A 27,399-nucleotide genomic window follows, 5' to 3' on the forward strand; every position below is an offset into this window, starting at 1 on the left:
CTTGTTTCATGTACTTACCCAAGAGAGCATAGCCACATCTATGGGCTTTTATGTTTTTCTATCGTCTGTAATGAGCCTATAACCTATGTATTGGATACAGTATCAGTGAAATTATTTGGGCTTTGCCTCATAAAATGTCTTTAATGTAGGGCTCAAGTTGCATCAGGCTTGAATTTTCATGTTGATAAAAGCTCTAATCATATCCAGACATATGTGTATGCTTTAGAGTGACATTTCCAGGTTTGTCAGGAAATAGCGGGTTACCCGATTTGACAACAAATCAGAGACCACTCTGATTACACAAAAATGCATTTGGTGGATCCGTTTTGTCTTCTTGTAATGCCTTTTAAGAGTAATGCAAAATTAACTGAAAGTAATCAGATAACGTTATGGAGTTTGGAGATTTACATTTTGGACAGGTAACTAGTAACTGTAATATATTTACATTTAGAAAGTAACTTACTCTGCACCCATACACACACCTCAATGTTGACCCCACAGCTGATTGTCTATTCAAACACAGAGTGCACTCCATGGCCAGCCACATCTGAGGTGTTTTGTAGATTCACGAGCCCGAGAGTACTTCAGCATGCTCGGAATATAAAACAGTCTGCTTCCCTTTAGAAGAAGCCATATCTTTAAGCCATCCCTCAATCTCCGACCAGCTGCTTACAGATGAAGGGTGTGTGAATGCTCGAGGACTGTTGACTAATGAGTTTTGAATATGAATATGTTTATCAAAGAGTAGAATTACTAAAGTATTTGGATGGATGGTATTATTTATTTACATGGTGTTTTTCCCATTGGAATAAATGATATCACAGTTATAGACGGCTGTATGCTCAGGAAGTAAGTAGAAGGCAATATCCTCAGTAAATGAAAGAGTTCTGAAATGGAGTGTCATGACTCGGTGGGATTACACCAGTAATTTGAGATGTCACTAAAATGTAAATTTTTTATATATATATAATTTTGATTAACAAAATTATGAATTTCTCTACAATGTTCTTAGCCATTTGGTTTTCCTAAGGCTGTTATTTGTAACTGCAGGATTCAATTTTCATGGAGGAATTTTCAGAACTTTTCCTGTTTTGGTTTTAACCTCCATTGTCTTAGTCATACTCTACATCCCAAATGACACCCTATTACCTACAAAGTGCCCTTCTTTTGACCCAAGCCCTATTGGCCTTAGTCATAAGTAGTACACTATTGTAGGAAATAGGGTGTGGTTTGGGACAAAGCCATACTGTTTTCCCTTAAAGGAAAATTCCAAAATCTTTTGGTATTTGTTCCATTAAGTCAATTTTTCATATCATCCCCCAAAAAATGCTCAACATTTTTGGACTAGTGACTAGTGAAACAAATACCACTAACAAATACAAACAAATGTTCCTTTAAGTGTAGTCAGAAGCCTCAATCTATATTTATTGTTGTTGATATTAACATCATATGGTCAGAGAGGTCAAGGTAAGCCTGAATTTTGATGACAGCCTTGTCATGGGATGTAATAATGCCTCTCTGCCCTCAGAGGTGGCCGTGTCAAGGAGAGGGCACACACACACCTCAAATGCACATCACCTCAAGGTTTTTGCTCTTATAGCTTAGGGAATGCCAGACAACATTGATCCATGTCAAAATATATATTGAAAAATATATATAAACGCAACAATTTCAACAATTTTACAGAGTTACCGTTCATAGAAGGAAATCAGTCAATTGAAATAAATTCATTATGCCCTAATCTATGGATTTCAAATGACTGGGCAGAAGCCCACCCACTTAGGAGCCAGGTCCAACCAATCAGAATTAGTTTTTCCCCACAAAAGGGCTTTATTACAGGGGGAAAAAACTCCTCAGCACCCCCTCTCCCCCTTCCCAGTTGATCCCGCAGGTGAAGAAGCCAGATGGGAAGGTCCTGGGCTTGCGTGATTACACGTGGTCTGGAGTTGTGAGGCCGGGTTGGATGTACTGGCAAATTCTCTAAAACGACGTTGGAGGCAGCTTATGGTAGAGAAATTAACATTCAATTCTCGGGCAACAGCTCTGGTGGATATTCCTGCAATCAGCATGCCAATTGCACGCTCCCTCAAAACTTGAGGCCTCTGTGGCATTGTGTTGTGTAACAAAACGGCACATTTTATTGATAGAGAGGTTCCCTTTTATTGTCCCCATTACAAGGTGCACCTATGAAATGATCACACTGTTTAATCAGATTCTTTATATACCACACCTGCCAGGTGGATGGATTATCTTGGCAAAGGAGAAATGCTCACTAGCAGAGATGTAAACAATTTTGTGCACATGGAGCATTTCTGGGAACTTTTATTTCAGCTCATGAAAAATGGGACCAACGCTTTACATGTTGTGTTTATATTTTTGTTCAGGATACATTAGAGATCATCAACTAGATTCAACCGCGGGACGATTTCTTTCTTGAGCGCATGGTCGGGGGGCCGGAACATAATTACAAATAATTTGTAAACTGCAAATTGACCGCATGAAGCCCAAACAGATATAATATTTGATTAAAACGTAATAATTTCGAACCTTGCACACATTTGCATATCATCATGTGTCTCTCTCTTATGGGTGGAAATACAGTTCTTGGGAACAGATTTCCCAAATCCCTTGGAGCTGATTTCCTGGTGTTTTATGTCCAACACTGAAAATTCAAGAAAAAAAATCATATTTTTTGGTGCTCAGAAAACATGGGCCAAATAAAACCACCTTGGCTCGCATGGCGCCAGTTGGGGAATCCTGGTACAGTGGGGCAAAAAAGTATTTAGTCAGCGACCAATTGTGCAAGTTCTCCCACTTAAAAAGATGAGAGAGGCCTGTAATTTTCATCATAGGTACACTTCAACTATGACAGACAAAATTAGAAAAAAAATCCAGAAAATTACATTGTAGGATTTTTTATGAATTTATTTGCAAATTACGGTGGAAAATAAGTATTTGGCCACCTACAAACAAGCAAGATTTCTGGCTCTCACAGACCTGTAACTTCTTCTTTAAGAGGCTCCTATGTCCTCCACTCGTTACCTGTATTAATGGCACCTGTTTGAACTTGTTATCAGTATATTATTATTATTAGGAAATGGAAGACATACAAGACCACTGATAATCTCCCTCGATCTGGGGCTCCACGCAAGATCTCACCCCGTGGGTTCAAAATGATCACAAGAACAGTGAGCAAAAATCCCAGAACCACACGGGGTGACCTAGTGAATGACCTGCAGAGAGCTGGGAACAAAGTAACAAAGTCTACCATCAGTAACACACTACGCCGCCAGAGACTCAAATCCTGCCGTGCCAGACGTGTCCCCCTGCTTAAGCCAGTACATGTCCAGGCCCGTCTGAAGTTTGCTAGAGAGCATTTGGATGATCCAGAAGAAGATTGGGAGAATGTCATATGGTCAGATGAAACCAAAATAGAACTTTTTGGTAAAAACTCAACTCGTTGTGTTTGGAGGACAAAGAATGCTGAGTTGCATCCAAATAACACCATACCTACTGTGAAGCATGGGGGTGGAAACATCATGCTTTGGGGCTGGACGACTGATCCGTGTAAAGGAAAGAATGAATGGGGCCATGTATCGTGAGATTTTGAGTGAAAACCTCCTTCCATCAGTAAGGACATTGAAGATGAAACGTTGCTGGGTCTTTCAGCATTTTTTTTCTCATTTTGTCTGTCATAGTTGAAGTGTACCTATGATGAAAATTACAGGCCTCTCATCTTTTTAAGTGGGAGAACTTGCACAATTGGTGGCTGACTAAATACTTTTTTGCTCCACTGTATATATATAAACTGTACACCTCATGCATCTTGATACTACAACACTTTCCAAAACAAACCTATTGTACAACTAGCCTTCGATTCAATGTACAGAGTGCTTTGTTTTTCATGAATCCTCCCCATGTTAGTCTTTGACCATCAGATTACACAGTTCACTACCACGTTCTCCATTTCCACCTTCCGGCTTATGCTACAACAACCTCACAGCACCAAACCTAGCCGATCGATCGCTCCAGCGAGCGACACTCCCTCGGAGTTCAAAGCGGGCCTCCATTTTAAACCGGGCTGTGTTCGACATGTACAAAAATACTTCAGACAGAAACGTTGGCGGTGGCACCAATTAGCTCGGTGTCCTCAAATCCAATCCAAGGCTTCGCCAGAGTCGCTGTGCTAAGATGGGAGCGCAAACCTTTAACCTGACACAACGCTCGTATTCCCTGATGGAGAGAGCTTTTCCATGAACTCATTTGCATGGCACATTGCGGCGGAGAAGTGCTCGGCTTACTGAGGGGACTCAGCCAGGAGCTTGTGGCTGTAGCTGCAGTAATTGATTGCTGCTTCACCAGTCACCTGCTTAACCACAGACAGTGTCACAGGGCGAAATGTATGTCTAGGATGACTAAAAACAAACACACCTATGCTCAATCTATTATTTGTATATTTCTTTATTCCATCATTTGACTATTAGATTTGTGTGATTTCTTAGATACTACTGCACTGTTGGAAATAGGAACACAAGCATTTCACTATACCCTTATTAACATCTGCTAAATAAGTGTATGTGACCAATACAATTTAATTTGATACACGCACACATGCGAATACACACGTATTTGTGTACAGACACAAACAAACGCATTCATGGGCGGAAGACACACACACACACACAAACCAAAGTGAGACAACACTGCAGGGCTACCCTGCTGAGGGGGTGATGGATTTTCAGCTGTCTGTTGTTTTTTTGGTGCGTTGAGTTGAAATATTGTTTTTGGTCCCCTGAGCTCCTAGCTGGAGGACTGGAACTGGAGCACTGTGGGGGCTTGTGTGGAGTGCACTCACTCTCTTTTTTTCTCTCTCTTTCTCCCCTTGCCCCCCCCCCCTCTCTCCCCTCGGGGCTGGCAGGGATGGAGTGGAGCAGGTCTGAAACAGGCCAGGCTTTTCCTCTGGCTCCTGATCCTTGTACTCCCTGTGCTACTGCTGTTGCTGCCATGGTACTGATTCTGTTGCTGCTGCTGAGTGGGCTGTATTTCTTCCAGCCTGTCTGGCAGAATCTGTCTGAGCCCGAGGCGAGAGGGCGTGACTGCTTACTTTAGCTCACCCCACCGGCACTGTGAGAGAGAAAGAACAGCCTTCTACTACTTCAGAAACAGCCAGAGGAAGTGGTTTATCAATGACCAGAGCCTGGTGAAAAATAACAGAGAGGGGAGATAGAGAGGGAGAGAAAACAAGACCGAAAGAGGGAGAGAAAAAAAAGGCAAAATAAAAGGAGTGAGGGGGAGAGAGAGAGAGAGAGAGAGAGAGAGAGAGAGAGAGAGAGAGAGAGAGAGAGAGAGAGAGAGAGAGAGAGACCATTCTCTTGGACCCGGACTAATACGCTAAGGCAGAGATAAGCGATACAAAAGGAAAGGCCCCATCCGTTAAAACCCTGTTAGTCATCCTTTACAGAGGAGCAGGCCCAGACATGAAACAGAGCATGGCCTATAGAGCTTTAGGCTATATTCCTATTATCTCCCTCCAGCTAAATTTGCAACAAGCTAAGGCTTTTAAATGCTTGAAGGGGAGTGAACGAGTGTGCACTTCTGGAGAATGGTAAAGCCACAGTATCTCTTTTTCAGGGGAGACATGAATTGGTCTGGCTGGTCATGAAAAAAATTGAAAAGGATCTGTTTATCAATGACGGCAGTGCACCAATCCATTATCTTTTGATTTTATTAGTGTAATTGCACTTAGCATCCAGCATCTGTGCCAAGTTATTTGATGTTTCACATCCAAGCCTCTATCTTCTTGGTTGTGGTCCATACAGTAGATAGTGTTTTCAAAGACAAATGGAAGATTCTTAATAGGCTCCAAACGGAAGAAAACAGACTGAAACATGGAATCGAAACTACCTGAACATGCCCAATAAGACGTTTGTTTCCGTTTTACCGTGCAAAACAGTTTGTTACGGTGTGCCCTAATGAATATGACCAGGAGAAGGTGACCACCTTGGTGTACTCAGTGCACTCCAATCAAAACCGGGTCAAGGACATCCAATCTGCTGTTTCCTGTGTCCAGTGCCCTTAGGTCAACCAATGTCATCTGTTCAGAATCAATGGGCTAAAATTAGAGGAGATATCGCTTCTCATCTGGAGTCATTTAATACAGTGTTCACTATGTCTGTATTCAGTTGCACTTCTATCTGAATTGACCCACACCAAAATGCTCATTGTAAACTGATCCACTGTATGGTTCAAATATGGAAATCCCAAAACAAGTGTTTCTAAAGATCAAGTAATTACTATCTTCGGTTTTTAAATGTTTTGTAGCAAACAGTTACATTGCACCACCCTTTGTGGGTCTTGAACCCAGGTCTCCTAGCCTGCAGGCATTTTTGATTCAGTTGAAATGTTGCTACATAGAAACATAACACATAATAGTTATTACATGCCATTGTAAATGTTCATACAGTCTTATAAAAAGGTGGATATATGTACAGGTTTTAACTAGTGTTATAAAAAAAATGTATCTAGTCGTCCTTGACATAGCACTGCTCATCCAATGATTCATCAGTTTATTTTTCAAATGGTGACACTGTAAACACACTGACGTGGGATTTTCTTAACGACATACCCGACAACTGTTTCCGAGTAGTCGAGTGACCTATCGGGAGGCCTGAGGAATCATCTTGCAGCGACCATGTGCTTGCTAGAGCACTGGCTGTACTATATGGTTACATCCCAATTTGCACGCTATTCCCTATATAGTTCACTATAAATCTGGGAATAGGATGCCTTTTGGGACTCTGCCTCTGTCATGGTGACGAGCAAGTATCCATTTACCCTGGTTTGTAATGTTTTTCGTCACACGTCGATGTGCCAAGGCAAGCATTGTCAGTCATAATAGATACTTCCAAGCAGATGTCTCGCTCAATGTCCTTGAAGGATATGACATTTTGCAATGAAGTCATTTGACATTTTACAATGAAGTCATTTGACATTTTACAATGAAGTCACGCTCTTAGAAAGTCTTCAGAGCGACTTACAATAAGTGTATTGATACTGGCCAGAAAATTACTTTTTTTCAAAAACTAAAAATGGACAACGGAAAAATGGTGTGTGCATATGTATTCACGCCCTTTACTATGAAGCCCCTAAATAAGATCTGCTGCAACCAATTACCTTCAGAAGCCACATAATTAGTTAGATTGCACACAGGCGGACTTTATTTAAGTGTCACATGATCTCAGTATATATGCACCTGTTCTGAAAGGCCCCAAGAGTCTGCAACACCACTAAGCAAGGGGCACCACCAAGCAAGTGGCACCATGATGACCAATGAGCTCTCCAAACAGGTCATGGACAAAGTTGTGGAGAAGTCAGATCAGGGTTGGGTTATAAATAAAATATCCAAATCTTTAAACATCTCACGGAGCACCATTAAATCCATTATTAAAAAATGGAAAGAATATGGCACCACTACAAACCTGCCAAGAGAGGACTTGAAGGAGCTGCAAAGCTCAACAGCGGAGATTGGAGTATCAGTTCATACGACTACTTTAAGCTGTTCACTCCACAGAGCTGGGCTTTACAGAAGTGTCCAGACAAAAATAAGCAAACATGTCTGGTGTTCGCCAAAAGGCATGTGGGAGACTCCCCAAACATATGAACGAAGGTACTCTGGTCAGATGAGACTATAAAATTGAGATTTTTGGCCATCAAGGAAAACGCTATGTTTGGTGCAAACCCAACACCTCTCATCACCCAGAGAACCACATCCATGTGGTGGTAGCGTCATGTGTGTGGGGATGTTTTTCATCTGCCTGGGACTGGGAAACTGGTCAGAATTGAAGGAATGATGGATGGGGCTAAATACAGGGACATTTTTGAGGGAAACCTGTTTCATTCTTCCAGAGATTTGAGACTGGGACAGAGGTTTACCTTCCAGCAGGACAATGACCCTAAGCATACTGCTAAAGCAACACTTGAGTGGTTTAATGGGAATATTTAAATGTCTTGGAATGGCCTAGTCAAAGCCCAGACCTCAATCGAATTGAGAATCTGTGGTATGAATTAAAGATTGCTGTACATCAGCAGAACCCATCCAACTTGAAGGAGCTGGAGCAGTTTTGCCTTGAAGAATGGGCAAAACTCCCAGTGGCTAGATGTGCCAAGCTTATTGAGTCATACCACAAGAGACTTGTAGCTGTAATTGCTGCTAAAGGTGGCTGTACAAAGTATTGACTTAAGTGTTATGTTTTTAGTCTTCTTGTTTGTTTCACAAGAGAAAATATATTGCAACTTCAAAGTGGAAGGCATGTTGTGTAAGTCAAATGATACTAATCCCCCAAAAGTCAATTTTAATTCCAGGTTGAAAGGCAACAAATTAGGAAAAATGCCAAGAGGGGTGAATACTTTCGCAAGCCACTGTATCTGCCAAAGCAGTGTCAACGAGTAATGGGAAAGTTAATTGCAATTGATATGGGGTGGGGGGGCCTCTATTTTGATCCATTTTGGTTTAATATGTGTTTATGTAAAGCTTAGATCTGCATAAGGTGAAAGCACCACTGGTCGCTCTAGGCACATTTATTTATTTTTGTTGTTGTTGACTAAACGGGGCTGAGGAGCGCAGCGTGGTAAAAAAAAAATGTGCAGTACATATTCTGCTGTACTATCGCGAGTGTAATGACGTCTGGGGGAAAGAAAACAATGTTCGGTGTTTGTCATAACTTTTTGTTGTAATATCTCAAAACAGACGTGGACGTTTCACAATTTATTTATTGTACCAGAAAGTTCTACACCTGTGGTCTAGTACTCTGGAAATACCAATACTGTCTTCAATATTTTTCTTATTTTATTTCCTTTGCCTTTTTCAGTTTAGCTTCCTCTCCTCAAATTTCCTTGTTTCCCCCTTGCCCCAACCCCATCCCCGACCTTCACATCACTGTCTACTGTAACACCCACTACTCACCATTTAAATCTATTTCACCAAAGAGTGAAAAATGACATATTGACTTTTTCCCTCCTCCCCAGCTCTGATCTATAGGACTCAAACCCTCTTGGGTTCCTAACCGTCTACTGTCAGACTAATCTCTTGTATCTCCTACAATAGCTCATATGTCTCTTCATGACTTGGGAGAGGGATACAGTGAAGCTCAGCAATTCCATATTAATCAATTGAATTTGTTAAGCCTCTGAAACCCCATCAGACCTCTCAGTGTGTGAAATTGGTATTACTTGCAGGTTTATTGACTTGCCTGTGGTATATAGGGGTACTTATAGTTGTTATCGGTGGAGACAGAAGACTATTTGTAATTGAAGTGTATTTTGATTGGATTGGACATGGTACAGATTGACCTTAATATGTTTTCTCTTATCTTGTTATCCACAGTTTTCTGCTGGTCTTCTCCTGTTTGGTCCTCTCTGTGTTTTCCACCATTAAGGAGTATGAGAAGAGCTCTGAAGATGCCTTGTACATACTGGTAGGCACTTTGTCTCCCACTTACTGTATAGTTCATGAAATTTACAAGTAACACTGATGTATATGGTGCATACAACCATCTCAGCTCTGCAGATTTTGCTGTAAAGAGACAGAATCATTAGATCACTGATTCTGGTATTGCCAGTACGTGGCTTGTTTCTGGTCACAGGTTCTTGAATGGCTGAAAAATCACATTTACCTAAAATGAACCCTACAAATAGCACTGTTGGGAGATTTGGAAAGACATAGTCAAATCAATCAACAATATTATTATATAATTAATCTTTAACTTTAAAAGCTGTGGATACTATGTGATTAGAAAGGTTAAGAATTTATGTGAAACAGCAAAGTTGAAAAATATATGACACATGGAAATCAAAAGAAGGCGGGTTTATGGAAATGCGTGGGATGGACTGAGAGGAGCTGAGGTGTGGGGTTTAAAAGCTCATATTGTATAATAGTAATGAAAAAAACATGATAGATCATTTATACTGTACTCAAACTCAACTCTGGACCTTAATGCCAGTTCCACTGCATTTTTTTCATTGTTACCATGTAATCAGGGACTGATTTAGACCTGGGACACCAGGTGGGTGCAATTTATTATCATCGAGAACAGAAAACCACCATTCTCCGGACCTTGTAGGGTCAGAGTTGAGTACCCCTGCTATACCAGTATGTGTTTGGGTACTGTCTATCCAAATGTGATGCATGTCAAGTAACTATATTCTTGCCAGGTAACTACTGTGAGGAAAAGAAAGAGAAGTGATATGTATGTAAAATGTAGAATGTACAATGTAACAACAGCAAGAAACACACCAGTAACACAGACACATGGGGGGAATGGCATGTAATTAGCTGTTCATTAGATCACCTATTCATACCGCATTGCTTATTGTTTACCTCAGTTGGCTATATATGCACATGTAATATATTATATGAATCCACTTACAAAATAACTTTGACAACCTTTAAAATTAAAGCATATATCAAAGCATTATCATAATATTTAATATGTTTGGGCAACTCTGTGATAACAGGAAGCCTTTGTCTTTAGGAAATAGTCACCATCGTAGTGTTTGGTGTGGAGTACATCGTGAGGATATGGGCCGCCGGTTGCTGCTGCAGATACAGAGGATGGAGTGGCCGTCTGAAATTTTCCCGCAAGCCCTTCTGTGTGATCGGTGAGTTTGAATGCAACCACCCCTGTGGTCTTCTGTGTCACCCCTGCCTGTTCTGAGTCGTCAGTGGGATAAAACTGTCTACTAGTGGTCACGTAAAGCTTCACACTCGTGGGAATTGATCTATATGGTTAGGGCTAAATTTTAATTTTAATTACAGAGAAATATAAGATGCATATGCATTAGCATGGTAGCAATTAAAAAGGGAACAGTTTGGAGAATATGGGAAAATTATTAGATCAATGTTGAGGAGACAGCAGTACAACTGACACAAGACTGAATCCAAACATTACACTGTTGATTTTGATATGCATCTTACATTTACTGTACTTTTAGCTGCAATTGTTGATAAAGAAATCTGAAAATACTCTAGATACATTCAGTAACATAAGAATATTCCTGGACAATGTGGGGTAGGTGCAAAACAAGACAACAAAAATTACAAGAGTTTGAGTGAGAGGACTAAAGAGAGTCTACAAGTGTGCACAGTTCCTAAGTCATTTCAAATCACTTTTATGGCCATCACCTCATGAAAATGAGGTCACAAGGATCTGTACACAATTCCAGGAAGTTAAAATTGTCCCATTTTTTCCATGACACTGCATACTCACCAGACATGTCACCAATTGAGCATGTTTGGAATGCTCTGGATCGTCCTGTACGACAGCCTGTTCCAGTTCCCGGCAATATCCAGCAACTTCGCACAGCCATTGAAGAGGAGTGGGACAAAATTCCACAGGCCACAATCAACAGCCTGATCAACTCTATGCGAAGGAGATGTATCTCGCTGCATGAGGCAAATGGTGGTAACACCAGATACTGACTGGTTTTCTGATCAACGGCCCTACCTTTTTAGGTACATTGAAGTCGGAAGTTTACATACATTTAGGTTGGAGTCATTAAAACTTGTTTTTCAACCACTCCACAAATTTTTTGTTAACAAACTATAGTTTTGCTACTTTGTGCATGACACAAGTAATTATTCCAACAATTGTTTACAGACAGATTATTTCACTTATAATTCACTGTATCACAATTCCAGTGGGTCAGAAGTTTACATACACTAACTTGACTCTTCCTTTAAACAGCTTGGAAAATTCCATAAAATATGTCCCAGCTCTCTGCAGGTCATTCACTAGGTCCCCCCGTGTGGTTCTGGGATTTTTGCTCACCGTTCTTGTGATCATTTTGACCCCACGGGGTGAGATCTTGCGTGGAGCCCCAGATCGAGGGAGATTATCAGTGGTCTTGTATGTCTTCCATTTCCTAATAATTGCTCCCACCGTTGATTTCTTCAAACCAAGCTGCTTACCTATTGCAGATTCAGTCTTCCCAGCCTGGTGCAGGTCGACAATTTTGTTTCTGGTGTCCTTTGACAGCTCTTTGGTCTTGGCCATAGTGGAGTTTGGAGTGTGACGGTTTGAGGTTGTGGACAGGTGTCTTTTATACTGATAACAAGTTCAAACAGGTGCCATTAATACAGGTAAAGAGAGGAGGACAGAGGAGCCTCTTTAAGAAGTTATTACAGGTCTGTGAGAGCCTGAAATCTTACTTATTTGTAGGTGACCAAATACTTATTTTCCACCATAATTTGCAAATAAATTCATTAAAAATCCTACAATGTGATTTTCTGGAATTTCTTCTTTCAATTTGTCTGTCATAGTTGAAGTGTACCTATGTTGAAAATTACAGGCCTCTCTCACCTTTTTAAGTGGGGGAACTTGCACAATTGGTGGCTGACTAAATACTACAACAATGGTTGTAGTGATCATAAACGTTGACGCTGTATATGAGATGAGCTTTATGATATGGAAATGTGAAGTGCACATTTGGGCTCGTAGGTGTTTGGCTTGCTTGTATGACATCAAAGCAGTATTTATTATAATCCCTTAACGTCTCATCTCATCAAAATACATTGAGTCCTCTTAATTTACAGCATTTTCCTTCACTCCGACAACAAAAAATGTGCAAAAGTTGACCAATTAGCAGGAGGGATGGGGCAACATTTTGTTGCATGTGGTGCTCATGTTCAGAACGGCTATCAGTCAATACCCATACAGTGCTGTGAAGCGCAGTCTGAGCTCTGACGTCAACCGATTCCGGAATGCTGGCCTTCTAGGCAGAGCTGCAAAGAAAAAGCCATATCTCAGACTGGCCAATAAAATATTAAGATGGGGGGAAAAGAACAGACACTGGACAGAGGACCTCTGCCTAGAAGGCGAGCATCCCGGAGTCACCTCTTCACTGTTGTCGTTGAGACTGGTGTTTTGCGGGTACTATTTAATGAAGCTGCCAGTTGAGGACTTGTGAGGCGTCTGTTTCTCAAACTAGACACTCAAATGTATTTGTCCTCTTGCTCAGTTGTGCACCGGGGCCTCCCACTCATCCCACTCCAGTTTGTGCTGTTCTGTGAAGGGAGTAGTACACAGTGTTGTACGAGATCTTCAGTTTCTGGCAATTTCTCACATGGAATAGCCATAATTTCTCAGAACAAGAATATACTGATGAGTTTCAGAAGAAATGGCTTTGTTTCTGGCCATTTTGAGCCTGTAATCGAACCCATAAATGCTGATACTCAACTAGTCTAAAGAAGGCCAGTTGTATTACTTCTTTAATCAGAACAACAGTTTTCAGCTGTGCTAACATAATTGCAAAATGTTTTCTAATGATCAATTAGCCTTTTAAAAATGATGGACTTGGATTAGCTAACACAAAGTGCCATTGGAACACCGGAGTGAACGTTGCTGAAAATGTAGATTTTCCATAAATAATCTGCCATTTACAGCTACAATAGTCATTTACAACATGAACAATGTCTACATTGTATTTCTAATCAATTTGATTTGATTTTAATGGACTAAAAATGTGCTTTTCTTTAAAAAACAAGGACATTTCTAAGTGACCCCAAACTTTTGAAGGGGTGTGTGTGTATGTATGTATGTATGTATGTATATATATATATATATATATATATATATATATATATATATATATATATATATATATATATATATATATATATATATATATATATATATGATATATATATATCGAATATGAATATATATATATCGAATATGCACACAAATAAAAGTAAAATGTTTCTTTCCCAGACGTCATGGTTCTGATTGCGTCCATCTCTGTGCTGGCGGCTGGAACCCAGGGGAATGTCTTTGCTACTTCTGCCATCAGGAGTTTGAGGTTCCTGCAGATCTTGCGCATGATCCGGATGGACCGCCGTGGAGGCACCTGGAAACTCCTGGGATCTGTTGTTTACGCTCACAGCAAGGTAATAAATGACTGGGTGGGTGCTTGCGTGTGTGCGTACATGTGTATCTATGTGTGCACGTGTGTGAGATTTGATTCATTGAACTGATGCGTGTACCTCGCCACTCCAATCTGGCTCTTTGCCCGCATTGCAGCATGTGTCTATAAATCCAGTATCTGGACTTGTGCTTCCACAGACAAGTCAAGTCAACTGATACCACATGTCAAGTGTATTTATCCAAGTTCATTGATCACACTGCCATATGACTGTCCCCTCCCCCTAACCAGATTGATTGACAGGCTGCTCAAACAAATAATAACTTCTCGAAACATTACGGCTCTCAGATTGTTCTACTACACCCGTAGCACAGAAAACAACACACTCACCATCGAGCTCTCCACGAGACATGCTGTGACCAATCCCATACCCACTATAACTAAATGTACCCTCCAATTTGTCAAAAGCTCATGAAGTTTAGGTTTGTATTCCAAATTGCATCTTATTCCATATGTAGTGCACTATTTTTGACCAGGACCTATATGGCTATGGTAAAAAGTAGTACGCCATATAGAGAATAGGGTGCCATTCGGGACACACACTTGGTCTGATAAATGGAGCACTCTCAATTGGAAATTAAGAGTGTCTCCCTCTCCCAGTCCCAGAGATGCATAGCAGCAGAATCCCCATAGAGAGCCAGAGAGAAAGAGCAGAGGGCGGTGATGTGCAGAGAACCTAAAGGGATCTTCTGTTAGAGGAGTGTCAGGGCAAAATGGATCAGGTCCGGAGTCTGACACAGACAGAAGCCGAAGCGGCCATGGACTATTTCCTCTTATTGAATTTGGCTCGTCACACCGTGTCTTTCTTCTGTCTGTCTGTGAGATCGAACAGCTAGATTGCTGTGCAGCCTTGTCGTGATCTAATATATTAACAATGATAAAGGCTGTGTGTTTTTACTGTAAGTTGATCTTTAACAGAGCCTTGGGAGTATGAGCAGAATGCACCAAGGCAGGTGGTTGGGAGCGTTCTTACTGGTGTTCTGTCTAAGCTTAATGCATATTGTTGCTAATTGATTACCTCATAATATGCAGTGCATTTGGAATGTATTCAGACCCATTTTTCCATATTTTGTTACAATACTTCCTTATTCTAAAATGAATGAATTAAAAAAAGTTGTCTACACACAATACCCTATAATGACAAAGCAAAAACAGTTTTTTAGACATTTTTGCAAATGTATTAAAAATAAAAAACAGAAATACCTTATTTACATAAGTATTCAGACCCTTTGCTATGAGACTCGAAATTGAGCTCAGGTGCATCCTGTTTCTTTTGATCATCCTTCAGATGTTTCTACAACTTGATTGGAGTCCACCTGTGGTAAATTCAATTGATTGGACATGTTTTGGAAAGGCACACACCTGTCTATATAAGGTCCCACAGTTGACAGTGCATGTCAGAGCAAAACCCAAGCCATGAGGTCAAAGAAATTGACCATAGAACTCTGAGACAGGATTGTGTCGAGGCACAGATCTGGGGAAGGGTGCCAAAACATTTCTACAGCATTGAAGGTCCCCAAGAACACAGTGGTCTCCATCATTATTAAATGGAAGAAGTTTGTAACCACCAAGACTCTTCCTAGAGCTGGCCGCCCGGCCAAACTGAACAATCGGGGGAGAAGGACGTTGGTCAGGGAGGTGGCCAAGAACCCGATGGTCACACTGACAGAGCCCCAGAGTTCATCTGTGGAGACGGGAGAACCTTCCATGTTGCTTTGTGCATAATAGCAAAGTTCACCAGCATATTCGTGTTGAGAATAATGATGTGGTGGCAGCAGCGTAGTTAGGAGACGAGAAAACATCCCTTGCCTTTAATCATCTAAGAAAAGTGAGAAGAGAAGAAACCCAAACTGAATTAAGTCTATAATCAATAGCCTAACTGTTAAATGAGCCTGGCTTTATAAATCATCCATATATATCTATATAGCGACAGATCCTGCTCATGTTGCCTGTTTGAGTGTTTGTTTAATAGCCTACTGATATATTTAGTATTTATATTTTATTTAGTGTTTAAAAAAACTATTAATAATAAATCCTATTTTTTATTGATCTACTTATTGTTATTATTGCTATTATTGTTATGATCATAATTTATTATTATAATAATAATAGCAGCCTTGTATAACCACCATCGAGCTGTAGGCCTAAGAGCGCATCCTGTTTAGTCTTAAAGCAAAGTGCATTTGGAAAGTATTCAGCCCCCTTGACTTTTTCCACATTTTGTTATGTTGCAGCCTTATTCTAAAATTGATTAAATTGTTTTTTTTCCATCATCAATATACACACAATACCCCATTACTGTATTCATTCATCTGTTTAGCAAATGTATAAAATATTAAAAACTTAAATAATATTTACATAAGTATTCAGACCCTTTACTCAGTACTTTGTTGAAGCACCTTTGGCAGCAATTACAGCCTCGTATTCCTGGGTATGATGCTACAAGCTTGGTGAACCTGTATTTGTGCAGTTTCTCCCATTCTTCTCTGCAGATCCTCTCAAGCTCTGTCAGGTTGGATGGGGAGCGTTGCTGTACAGATATTCTCAGGTCTCTAGAGATGTTCGATCGGGTTCAAGTCCAGGCTCTAGCTGGGCTACTCAAGGACATTCAGAGACTTGTCCCGAAGCCACTCCTGCGTTGTCTTGGCTGTGTGCTTAGGGTCGTTGTCCTGTTGGACGGGGAACCTTCGCCCCAGTCTGAGGTCCTGAGCGCTCTAGAGCAGGTTTTCATTAATGATCTCTCTGTACTTTGCTCCTTTCATCTTTGCCTCGATCCTGACAATTCTCCCAGTGCCTGCCACTGAAACACATCCCCACAGCATGATGCTGCCACCACCATGCTTCACCGTAGGGATGGTGCCAGATTTTCTCCAGGCGTGATGCTTGGCATAAAGGCCAAAGAGTTCAATCTTGGTTGCATCAGACACGAGAATCTTGTCAAACACAGTCCTGTCTCGGGGCTCTGCAGACAATTCCTTCAACCTCATGGCTTGGTTTTTGCTCTGACATGCACTGTCAACTGTGGGACCTTATATAGACAGGTGTATGCCTTTCCAAATCATGTCCAGTCAATTACATTTACCACAGGTGGACTCAATCAAGTTGTAAAAACATCTACAATCAATGGAAACAAGTACAATCAATGGAAACAGGATGCACCTGAGTTCAATTTCGAGTCTCATTGCAAAGGACCTGAAATACTTATGTAAATAAGGTATTTCTGTTTTATATTTTTTATAAATTTGCAAGCAATTAAAAAAACCTGTTTTCACTTTGTCATTATGGGGTATTGTATGTAGATTGATGAGGATTTATTTTATTTAATCAATTTTAGAATAAGGCTGTAGCTTAACGAAATGGGGAAGAAGTCAAGATTTGAATACTTTCCGAATGCACTGTATTTTTCAATACTCATTATATAGGCTACAGTGCTGTATCAATCAATCATTCATTCGTTCATGTCATCATACAGGATATGAGTCATTCATGATTTGAAATACAATCAAGGGACCCTTGAATAATTTGTGTAAACAATAAATAAACAGATCCATTTAGGAAATTACATTCACAATGAAGCAACTACTTTTAGTCTGCTTACAACAGACTCACTGGTACACTTATGATTTATTTTGTGTTGTTTACATTGTTCCAAACGGTCCGAAAAATTATACTGTAATCTAACAGCACTTGTTTGACAACAATGCTTGCTCCCTACCTTCTTTTTCTTGATCTCCAGTATCTTTCCGCAACTATTCAAATGTATTACACACATCTGACTTCCCCCTTGCCTCCTGAGCAACCAGTAAACATTCCCCTGTTTCGAGTTTATTTGTCACATCTGTATCCATTTTGCTGTCACGTGTGTTCGGAGTTTGTCATAACCGATTTATTGATGTGATTATGATCTGCAAAAGGTCAGGTTCTATTTCTCACGTGCATGTGATTGATGCATGTTTCACGTAAATAGAGCAAGGGTTGAGGGATTAGGGAATGTTAAAGAAATTAGGGATTTCGGTATCAGAACTTTTCATTCAGAATTGGCTGTAATTTTGTTGCATCTTAACATCTTGCGTCGAGCAATCCCGGATCCGGGATTCTATTTATAGCCTCAAGCTCTTTAGCATAACGCAACGTTAACTATTCATGAAAATCGCAAATGAAATGAAATAAATATATTTGCTCTCAAGCTTAGACTTTTGTTAACAACACTCTCAGATTTTCAAAATATGTGTCACGCCTTGGTCTTAGTATTTTGTGTTTTAGTTAATTAGTTGGTCAGGCCAGGGTGTGACATGGGTTTATGTTTGTTGTATTTCTTAGTGGGGTTTTTTAGTTATTGGGATTGTGGCTGATTAGGGGTGTGTGTTGCATAGGTTTGGCTGCCTGAGGCGGTTCTCAATCAGAGTCAGGTGATTCTCGTTGTCTCTGATTGGGAACCGTATTTAGGTAGCCTGGGTTTCACTTTGTATTTCGTGGGTGATTGTTCCTGTCTCTGTGTTAGTGTTCACCAGACAGGCTGTATAGGTTTTTCACGTTCCGTTTGTTGTTTTTTTGTTTTTTGTATTTATTAAGTTATTTCGTGTTTCGTCATTTGTTCCATTAAAAACATGAGTAACCAACACGCTGCATTTCGGTCCGACTTTCTTTCGACAAACGAAGAACGCCGTTACAATATGCTTTTCAACCATAGCTAAACAAGCATTTGTGTAAGAATGTTGATAGCTAGCATAGCTATAAGCCTAGAATTCAGCCAGCAACATTTTCACAAAAACAAGAAAATCATTCAAATAAAATCATTTACCTTTGAAGAACTTCAGATGTTTTCAATGAGGAGACTCTCAGTTAGATAGCAAATATTCAGTTTTTCAAAAAAATATTATTTGTGTAGGACAAATCGCTCTGTTTTGTTCACGTTTGGCTATGAAATAAACCTGTATCTAGTTATAGCCTCAAGCTCATTAGCATAACGTAAAATCGCAAATGAAATGAAATGAATGTGCTAGCTCTCAAGCTTAGCCTTTTCCTAACAACACTGTCATCTCAGATTATCAAAATATGCTTTTGAACCATAGCAAAACAAGCATTTGTGATAGCTAGCGTAGCATTTAGCGTAGCATTTAGCGGGCAACATTTGCACAAAAACCAGAAAAGGATTCAAATAAAATCATTTACCTTTGAAGAACTTCGGATGTTTTCAATGAGGAGACTCTCAGTTACATAGCAAATGTTCAGTTTTTCCTGAAAGATTCTTTGTGTAGGAGGAATCGCTTCGTTTTGTACATCACGTTTGGGTACCAAAAAAAAAACGAAAATTCAGTCATCAAAACGGCGAACTGTTTTCCAAATTAACTCCATAATATCGACTGAAACACGGCAAACGCTGTTTAGAATCAATCCTCAATGTGTTTTTCACATATCTCTTCATTGATATATCGTTCGTGGTAGTCTCCTTTCTCCGGTGAATCGCTTGGAAAAAGACGTGCAGTTGAAGATGACGCACCAAATGTAGTCTCTTATGGTCAATCTTCCAATGATATGCCTACAAATACATCACAATTGCTGCAGACACCTTGGGGAAACGATTAGATAGGGCAGGCTCATTCCTGTCGCATTCACAGCCATATAAGGAGACAATGAAAAACAGAGCCTAAAAATCCTGCTCATTTCCTGGTTGCAGTTTAATCTTGGTTTTGCCTGTAGCTTCTGTTCTGGGGCACTCACAGACAATATCTTTGCAGTTCTGGAAACGTCAGAGTGTTTTCTTTCCAAAGCTATCAATTATATGCATATTTGAGCATCTTTTTGTGACAAAATATTGCGCTTAAAACGGGCACGTCTTTTTATCCAAAAATGAAATAGCGCCCCCATAGATTTAACAGGTTTAAGCAGACAATAACAGACAATAAACACTGTTGATGTTGAATTTGTCTCCCAGTGTCTGTTGAAAAGCAGACTGAACAACTACTTCAAGGTCTCAGAGCAAGTGACGTCACCGATTGAAACGCTATTTAGCGCACACCGCTAACTAAGCTAGCCGTTTCACATCCGTTACATATGTTACATATGTGGACTATGATCTATCAATGACTGATGCAGGCTCTCTTACACGTTGTGTCCTCACAAACCTGGTACAGAATTCCACGTGAACCAGCCCAGAAAGTGGAGGCTATTTTTAGCCCAACTAATTCTGTTTGCTAGTTCGTTTTTGTCGTCTCAGCAGTTTCCCGTCTTTTCTAAACCAGTGCTTGCCACATGGGGAATAGAGAAGTTGTTGTGTCAGTGAGAAAAACCCAGTACATTTCCACGTGTCCTTTTTAGGTGTAAAAAAATCCCAACTCTGCCAACACTGAAGGGATAAGCCAGGGAATCAGGGATAATTAACCACCATGTCTGTCTCTGTGATGTTGAGCTGTGCCTATTTCCACACAGCCATCTGTCAGGGTCATGACTATTTTGCCACATTGATGTTTCACATCCAGGATGCCCCCTCAATCAGTCGTTCTTTCCTCTCTCTCTCACTCTTTCCTCTGTCTCTCTGTCACTTATTCTGCCTCTCCATCTCATCCCCAATTCTGTCTCTCTATCTCTCTCTTCCCCATGGTTCAATATGGACAACAGTGGTATCAGGGGAGCTGCCTCAGCAGCCGGAATGATAGGTAATGCCAGGGAATGCCATTCTCTTTGAAGAGGGGCAAAGTGCCCATTTCTCAGAGTAGCCAACCACAGTATTTCCTTGTGTTGACTTCAGCACCAGTCAGTCCCTCAAATAAAGTGGACCTGATACTCTATCCAGCACTGGATCCTTTATTACCTAATTATAACCTGACATATTTCTAGGTTTGCTGGATTGAAAAACACATTTGGTTTCAGAGAATTTCCTGTGGTACAAAATCTGACTTTTAGTTTATGCATTTTGTGTTTACGGACAGGTTTTTATCATGTTAGTCGCTGCTCAGTGATGCCCAGTAAAAGGGTTGTTTCTCATCAATAGTAAAGCGTTGGGTTTTACAGCACTTTGACAATGGATATTGGCCTTCATTTCCCTCATGTAGGAACTTCACTAAATGAGGTATTTACTCCTAACCTCATTCTTTGGGTTGACCGTTTTATTGAAGGACATGGTCCCTCTGTGTATGTGAGTTGTAGGTCAAACCTATTACATCAGGTCGTTCTTATATTGATTAATCAATGGACTAATAGTGTTTACTATACCGTGTACACCGAGTGCACAAAACATTAGGAACACCTTCCTAATATTTAGTTGCACCCCCTTTTGTCCTCAGAAAAGACTCAATTTGTCGGGGCATGAACTACAAGGTGTTGAAAGCCTCCCACATAGATGCTGGCCCATATTGACTCCAATGCTTCCCATACATGTGTCAAGTTGGCTGGATGTCCTTTGGGTGGTTGACCATTCTTGACACGGGAAACTGTTGAGTGTGGAAAAACCCAGCAGTGTTGCAGTTCTTGAGACTCAAACCGGTGTTCATGGCACGTACTACCATACCCCGTTCAAAGGCACTTCAATATTTTGTCCTCTGAATGGCACACATACACAATCCATGTCTCAATTGTCTCGAGGATTAAACATCCTTCTTTTAACCTGTCTCCTGCCCTTCACCTACACTGATTGTAGTGGATTTAACAGGTGACATCAAAAAGGGACCATAGCTTTCACCTGGTCAGTCTATGTCATGGAAAGAGCAGGTGTTCCTAATGTTTTGTACACTGATTGTATAACCTCATGTAGCTGTGGCATTCTGTTCTCTTAATATTTGATCACATAGGTGAATATAACAGTGATAAAATGTCTTAGTTACATCAATTGTTTTGGGACATGATACGGTGTGCAATAAATACTTTCATACACATTTGGGACTGGTGTTGGGAACACTTGGAGATGTTGAACTGTCCATTTAGACTATAGGAACTAATTCTTAGTGTATAACTCCTCTGGAAATTTCATTAAATTATAAATCCAATGTAACCACACTCTCATCCTCTTGTTCCATACAACCATTTTTTTTTTTAATTTTTTTTTAACTTTGTATCCCTTTCCACTCACAGCCAGTGTCATCCCATAAAGGGTTGAAAATGTCAGATTTTGTCACTGATAAGTACCTAAATTGCAATGCAGTGGCTGTACAGTGCCTCCATTCCTGCCACTGATTAGGCAACTTCTACACATTTTGTTGTTGTGAGGGAAATGCTGTAAATCAATGTGTTCTGAAATATGACACATTGAGGATTATAATAAATACCATACAAACAAACCACACGCCCCCGTTAGTCCAAATGGGCACTTCACTTTTCCTTATTTAAAAGCTCATGTGATTTACAGTATCAACATTTATGATCGCTATGTTTGATCCACAGTTACAAGAATGACATGCAGAATGCTTGTGCTTTTAATAGTCCTTCTTTTAGAAACGTTTCAATTCGGCCCTCTCCATATCGGCCGATTTCCACGAGTGTAAAAAGTTAAGTTAATATTGCTTTGGTACTCTGGTCATAACGTAAATTCGCGATACCTGGCATATATTGATTTGATAAAGCAAGGTTTTCCTTGTTCATAAGTATTATTGATACTTCGATACTCTGTCCCTGAACTAAATGAAGGAGCTACAGTATATTGTTTAGTCCTTCCTGACACCTTGACTTTTTTGCAGGAGCTGATCACAGCGTGGTACATTGGCTTCCTCTGCCTCATCCTTGCGTCCTTCCTGGTTTATCTGGCCGAGAAAGAGGACAACGACCAGTTTGAGACCTACGCAGACGCGCTGTGGTGGGGCCTGGTAAGTCATCACTCTAAGCCTTGTTTCACCGGTCCTCACAAACCACGCTCAGTAGTTGTTAATAGGACAATGTTAGCATGTCCTCCCAAAAAAAACACTCAGTGGCTGGACAGGAGATTGTCAGCAGGTCCCACAAAACACTCAGCGCTCATTTTTATAAGATCATTTCTGCGGGTCTCCACAAAACATTCAACGCTTGTTTAAAGCCAAATATCTGCATGTCCCCATAAAAATATCCAGTGCTTGACAGAAGAATTTCATCATGTCCCCACAACCCAGCATTTCTTAATAGGATCATTTCTGTAGGTTCTCATAAAACACCCAGTATTTGTGTGAAATCTAAAGGATACTAGTGTGATTCAACTTTGGGACTTAACATGCCGGTGGTATTTAACCCACTTGTGTCACACCTCCACAATTACCATGAAAGTGAATTACATTTAATAGCTTTTTTTTTTTTAACTATGCAAATCAGTTTAGAACAAATTCTTATTTACAATGACGGCCAAACCCGGACAATGCTGGGCCAATTGTGTGCCACCCTATGGGACTCCCAATCACAGCCTGGATTCAAACCAGGGACTGTAGTGACGCCTCTTGCACTGAGATGCAGTGTCTTAGACCGCTGTGCCACTCGGGAGCCCAGATAAAGAAACACTTTGAATATTGATAAAAGATGTAATTCAAGATGTCTGCCGATTGCCTTCTCAGATCACCCTGACTACCATTGGGTACGGAGACAAGTTTCCCATAACGTGGAACGGGCGTCTTCTGGCCGCGACCTTCACCTTGATTGGAGTGTCTTTCTTTGCACTCCCAGCAGTAAGTTAAAGACTATTGATTTGTGAAGAAATGGCTGCGCTAACTTATTAATGTGCACTGAATGCAAGGAAATGGAGTGCTTATAGGAAACTCAGAATGAGTGCCTGAAGCATCTGCAATTTGAGAGTCAAGTGTTACTCTGAAGTAACTCACTGGACTTGGCAATTTTAATTGTGAATCGATAATGTTTTCCAAAGGCTTGTTGTTGTGACTAATGGTTTCTCTGTATCTTTAAGGGGATCTTGGGCTCTGGCTTTGCCTTGAAGGTCCAGGAGCAACATCGACAAAAACACTTTGAGAAGCGTCGGAATCCTGCGGCAGGGCTTATTCAGGTGAACAAAGCAGGGCGCTCAGGACCCATTTAGAGTGTTGGTATCCTGGTGGAGTACCTTAGACCATTACAGGGAATTTCAACAATATACTCTTTGATCTACAAGAGCTGAAAATAATGGTTTCAGGGTACACTTTTCAAGACGCATTGTACATGATGTTACCATGCTCACTTGTTTATATGTCGCAAAAAGTCCCATGTGGCACACACCTTGTCACAATGCCTGGTACTCTAGTCCTTGGATCCTGGACCCACCTCTTAGTCAACTTCTATAATTCATTTTTGGGCGGTGTTTTTTTAATTTTTTTTAACAAAAACCTAACACCCTTGCTTTCTTGCACTGACACTCATGCCTTGTCTTTTCTAGCACTGACTTTGCTGATAGCTGCTTTATTGAAAAGTTTTTCTTGCTATGACTGGGATATGTGGTTGTCACACCTCGCTACCTTAATGTAACTGTCCAACGTTTCCAGATTTCTATGAAATGTGACCTGTAATTAATTGCAATACTAGTGAAATAGTTTTCCTTCCAAAAAAAGGTAATACTGTACACGTAAAGATTTGTATGATCTCGTTCATTTCAAAGCACTCTCAGAGCACCGAGATAGATAGCAGCAAAGTGAACATAAAGAAACCGCTGTATTCATTACCTACCCTTCAAAACCATGACCTGCTCTCTCTCGCGTTCTATTTTTCGTACTCCCATTCCCTAACTCTCTCTATTTGTCTCTATCTCTTCCATGTATTATTCATCCATCTCTCTATCCTTCTCTATTTCATCTCTCACTCTCTCTGTCTCTTTCTCTCTCCCCCCTCAGGCCGCGTGGCGCTTCTACGCCACCAATCTCACCCGGCCAGACCTGGAGTCGACGTGGGATTATTACGAGCGCACCGTGTCCGTGCCGATGTACAGGTATTGATCATATAGTAAATCAGCGGCAAGATTTACATTGGGCCTGTCTGCACCTCTCTAGTGTCCAGGATCGATCCCAGCTTTAACCTTTGCCCACTGCTTTTTCCCCTCAAACTGAAGGTTAATGAAGCCGTCCAATCAGGATCTGCGTAGGGGCTAAGGGGCTGATGGATTCCTAGTCCAAGCCAATAGACTTTTACCTCGTTTATAATAATAAATTCCATTTAGCAGCTTTTATCCGAGGTAACTCACAACAACCATGCGCTATCAGCTCAACCACAAAGGACCATGTGAATTCATTTCTAAAGCATGACATTATTATTATTATTATTATTATCATTATTATAGAAATACAGTGCCTTCAGAAAGTATTTACTTTTATTTAATTTTTGGATTTTATTTGTCACATGTATTTTATTTGTCACATGCATTTTATTTGTCACATGCTTTTTATTCGTCACATGCGTTTTATTTGTCACATGCTTCAGGTGTCGACTATCAGTGAAATGCTTACTTGAGGGACCTTCACAACAATTCAGATAAGTAAATAAGAGAAATAATAACAAAGAATAAATACACAATGATAACTTGGCTATATGCACGGGGTACCAGTACTGAGTCGATGTGCAGAGGCATGAGGTAATTGAGGTAGATACAGTTGAAGTGGGAAGTTTTCACATTAGCCAAATAAATGTAAACTCAGTTTTTCACAATTCCTGACATTTAATCCGATTAAACATTCCCTGTCTTAGGTCAGTTAGGATCACCACTTTATTTTAAGAATAAAAAATGTCAGAATAACAGTAGAGAATTATGTATTTCAGCTTTTATTTATTTTATCACATTCCCAGTGGGTCAGAAGTTTACATACACTCAATTAGTATTTGGTAGCATTGCCATTAATTGTTTAACTAGGGTCAAACATTTCGGGTAGCCTCCCACAAGCTTCCCACAATAAATTGGCTAAATTTTGGCCCAATCCTCCTGACAGAGCTGGTGTAACTGAGTCAGGTTTGTAGGCTTCATTGCTCGCACATGCTTTTCAGTTCTGCCCACACATTTTCTATAGGAATGAGGTCAGGGCTTTGTGATGGCCACTCCAATACCTTGACTTTGTTGTCCTTAAGCCATTTTGCCGCCACTTTGGAAGTATGTTTGGGGTCACTGTCCATTTGGAAGACCCATTTGTGACCAAGCTTTAACTTCCTGACTGATGTCTTGAGATGTTGCTTCAATATATGCACATCATTTTCCCACATCATGATGCCATCTATTTTGTAAAGTGCACCAGTACCTCCTGCATCAAAGCACCCCCACAACTGCTTCACGGTTGGGATGGTGTTCTTCGGCCTCCCACTTTTTCCTCCAGACATAACGATGGTCATTATGGCCAAACAGTTGTATTTTTGTTTCATCAGACCAGAGGACATTTCTCCAAAAAGTACGATCTTTGTCCCCATGTGCAGTTGCAAACAGTAGTCTGGCTTTTTTATGGCGGTTTTGGTGCAGTGGCTTCTTCCTTGCTGAGCTGCCTTTCTGGTTATGTCGATATAGGACTCGTTTTACTGTGGTACCTTACTGTTGTACCTGTTTCCTTCAGAATTTTCACAAGGTCTTTTGCTGTTGTTCTGGGATTGATTTGCACTTTTCGCACCAAGTACGTTCATCTCTAGGAGACAGGACGCGTCTCCTTCCTGAGTGGTATGACGGCTGTGTAGTCCCATGGTGTTTATACTTGCGTACTATTGTTTGTATAGATGAACATGGTACCTTCAGGCATTTGGAAATTGCTCCCAAGCATGAACCAGACTTGTGGAGGTCTACAATTATTTTCCTGAGGTCTTGGCTGATTTCTTTTGTTTTTCCCATGATGTCAAGCAAAGAGGCACTGCGTTTGAAGGTAGGCCTTGAAATACATCCACAGGTACACCTACAATTGACTCAAAGTATGTCAATTAGCATATCAGAAGCTTCTAATGACATAATTTTCTGGAATTTTCCAAGCTGTTTAAAAGCATAGTCAACTTGGTGTATGTAAACTTCTGACCCACTGGAATTGTGATACAGTGAGATAATCTGTCTGTAAACAATTGTTGGAACAATGAAATGTATCATGCACAAAGTAGATGTCCTAACCGACTTGCCAAAACTATAGTTTGTTCACAAATGTCTTGTTGAGTGGTTGAAAAAGGAGTTTTAATGACTCCAACCTAAGTGTATGTAAACTTCCGACTTCAACTGTATATAGATATAAAGTGCCTTTGGAAAGTATTCAGACCCCTTGACTTCTGCCACTCTTTATGTTACAGCCTTATTCTAAAATTGATTAAATAAAACATTTTCCTCAGCAATGTACACACAATACCTCATAATGACAAAGCGAAAACAGGTTTTTGAAATTGTATTTTAAAAAAAACGGATACCTTATTACATGAGTATTCAGACCATTTACTATGAGACTCAAAATTGAGCTCAGGTGCATCCTGTTTCCATTGATCATCCTTCAGATGTTTCTACAACGTGATTGGAGTCCACCTGTGGTAAATTCAATTGATTTGACA

General features: G+C 40.4%; 1 protein-coding gene across 1 annotated transcript in view; it reads left to right on the forward strand.

The window, feature by feature from the left end:
• LOC135539576 (potassium voltage-gated channel subfamily KQT member 2-like) overlaps positions 1-24,845 on the forward strand; it is a 47,832-nt gene extending 22,987 nt beyond the window's left edge. The window contains exons 2-8 of the mRNA XM_064965535.1: positions 9,383-9,473; positions 10,530-10,656; positions 13,767-13,942; positions 22,647-22,772; positions 23,484-23,594; positions 23,831-23,926; positions 24,744-24,845. Coding sequence (XP_064821607.1) covers positions 9,383-9,473; positions 10,530-10,656; positions 13,767-13,942; positions 22,647-22,772; positions 23,484-23,594; positions 23,831-23,926; positions 24,744-24,845 — 829 coding nt within the window. The remainder of the gene's footprint in view (positions 1-9,382; positions 9,474-10,529; positions 10,657-13,766; positions 13,943-22,646; positions 22,773-23,483; positions 23,595-23,830; positions 23,927-24,743) is intronic.
• Positions 24,846-27,399: the final 2,554 nt, after the last annotated feature.

Source organism: Oncorhynchus masou, chromosome 5 (genome assembly GCF_036934945.1).
Source record: "Oncorhynchus masou masou isolate Uvic2021 chromosome 5, UVic_Omas_1.1, whole genome shotgun sequence".
NCBI classification, from domain to species: domain Eukaryota; kingdom Metazoa; phylum Chordata; class Actinopteri; order Salmoniformes; family Salmonidae; genus Oncorhynchus; species Oncorhynchus masou.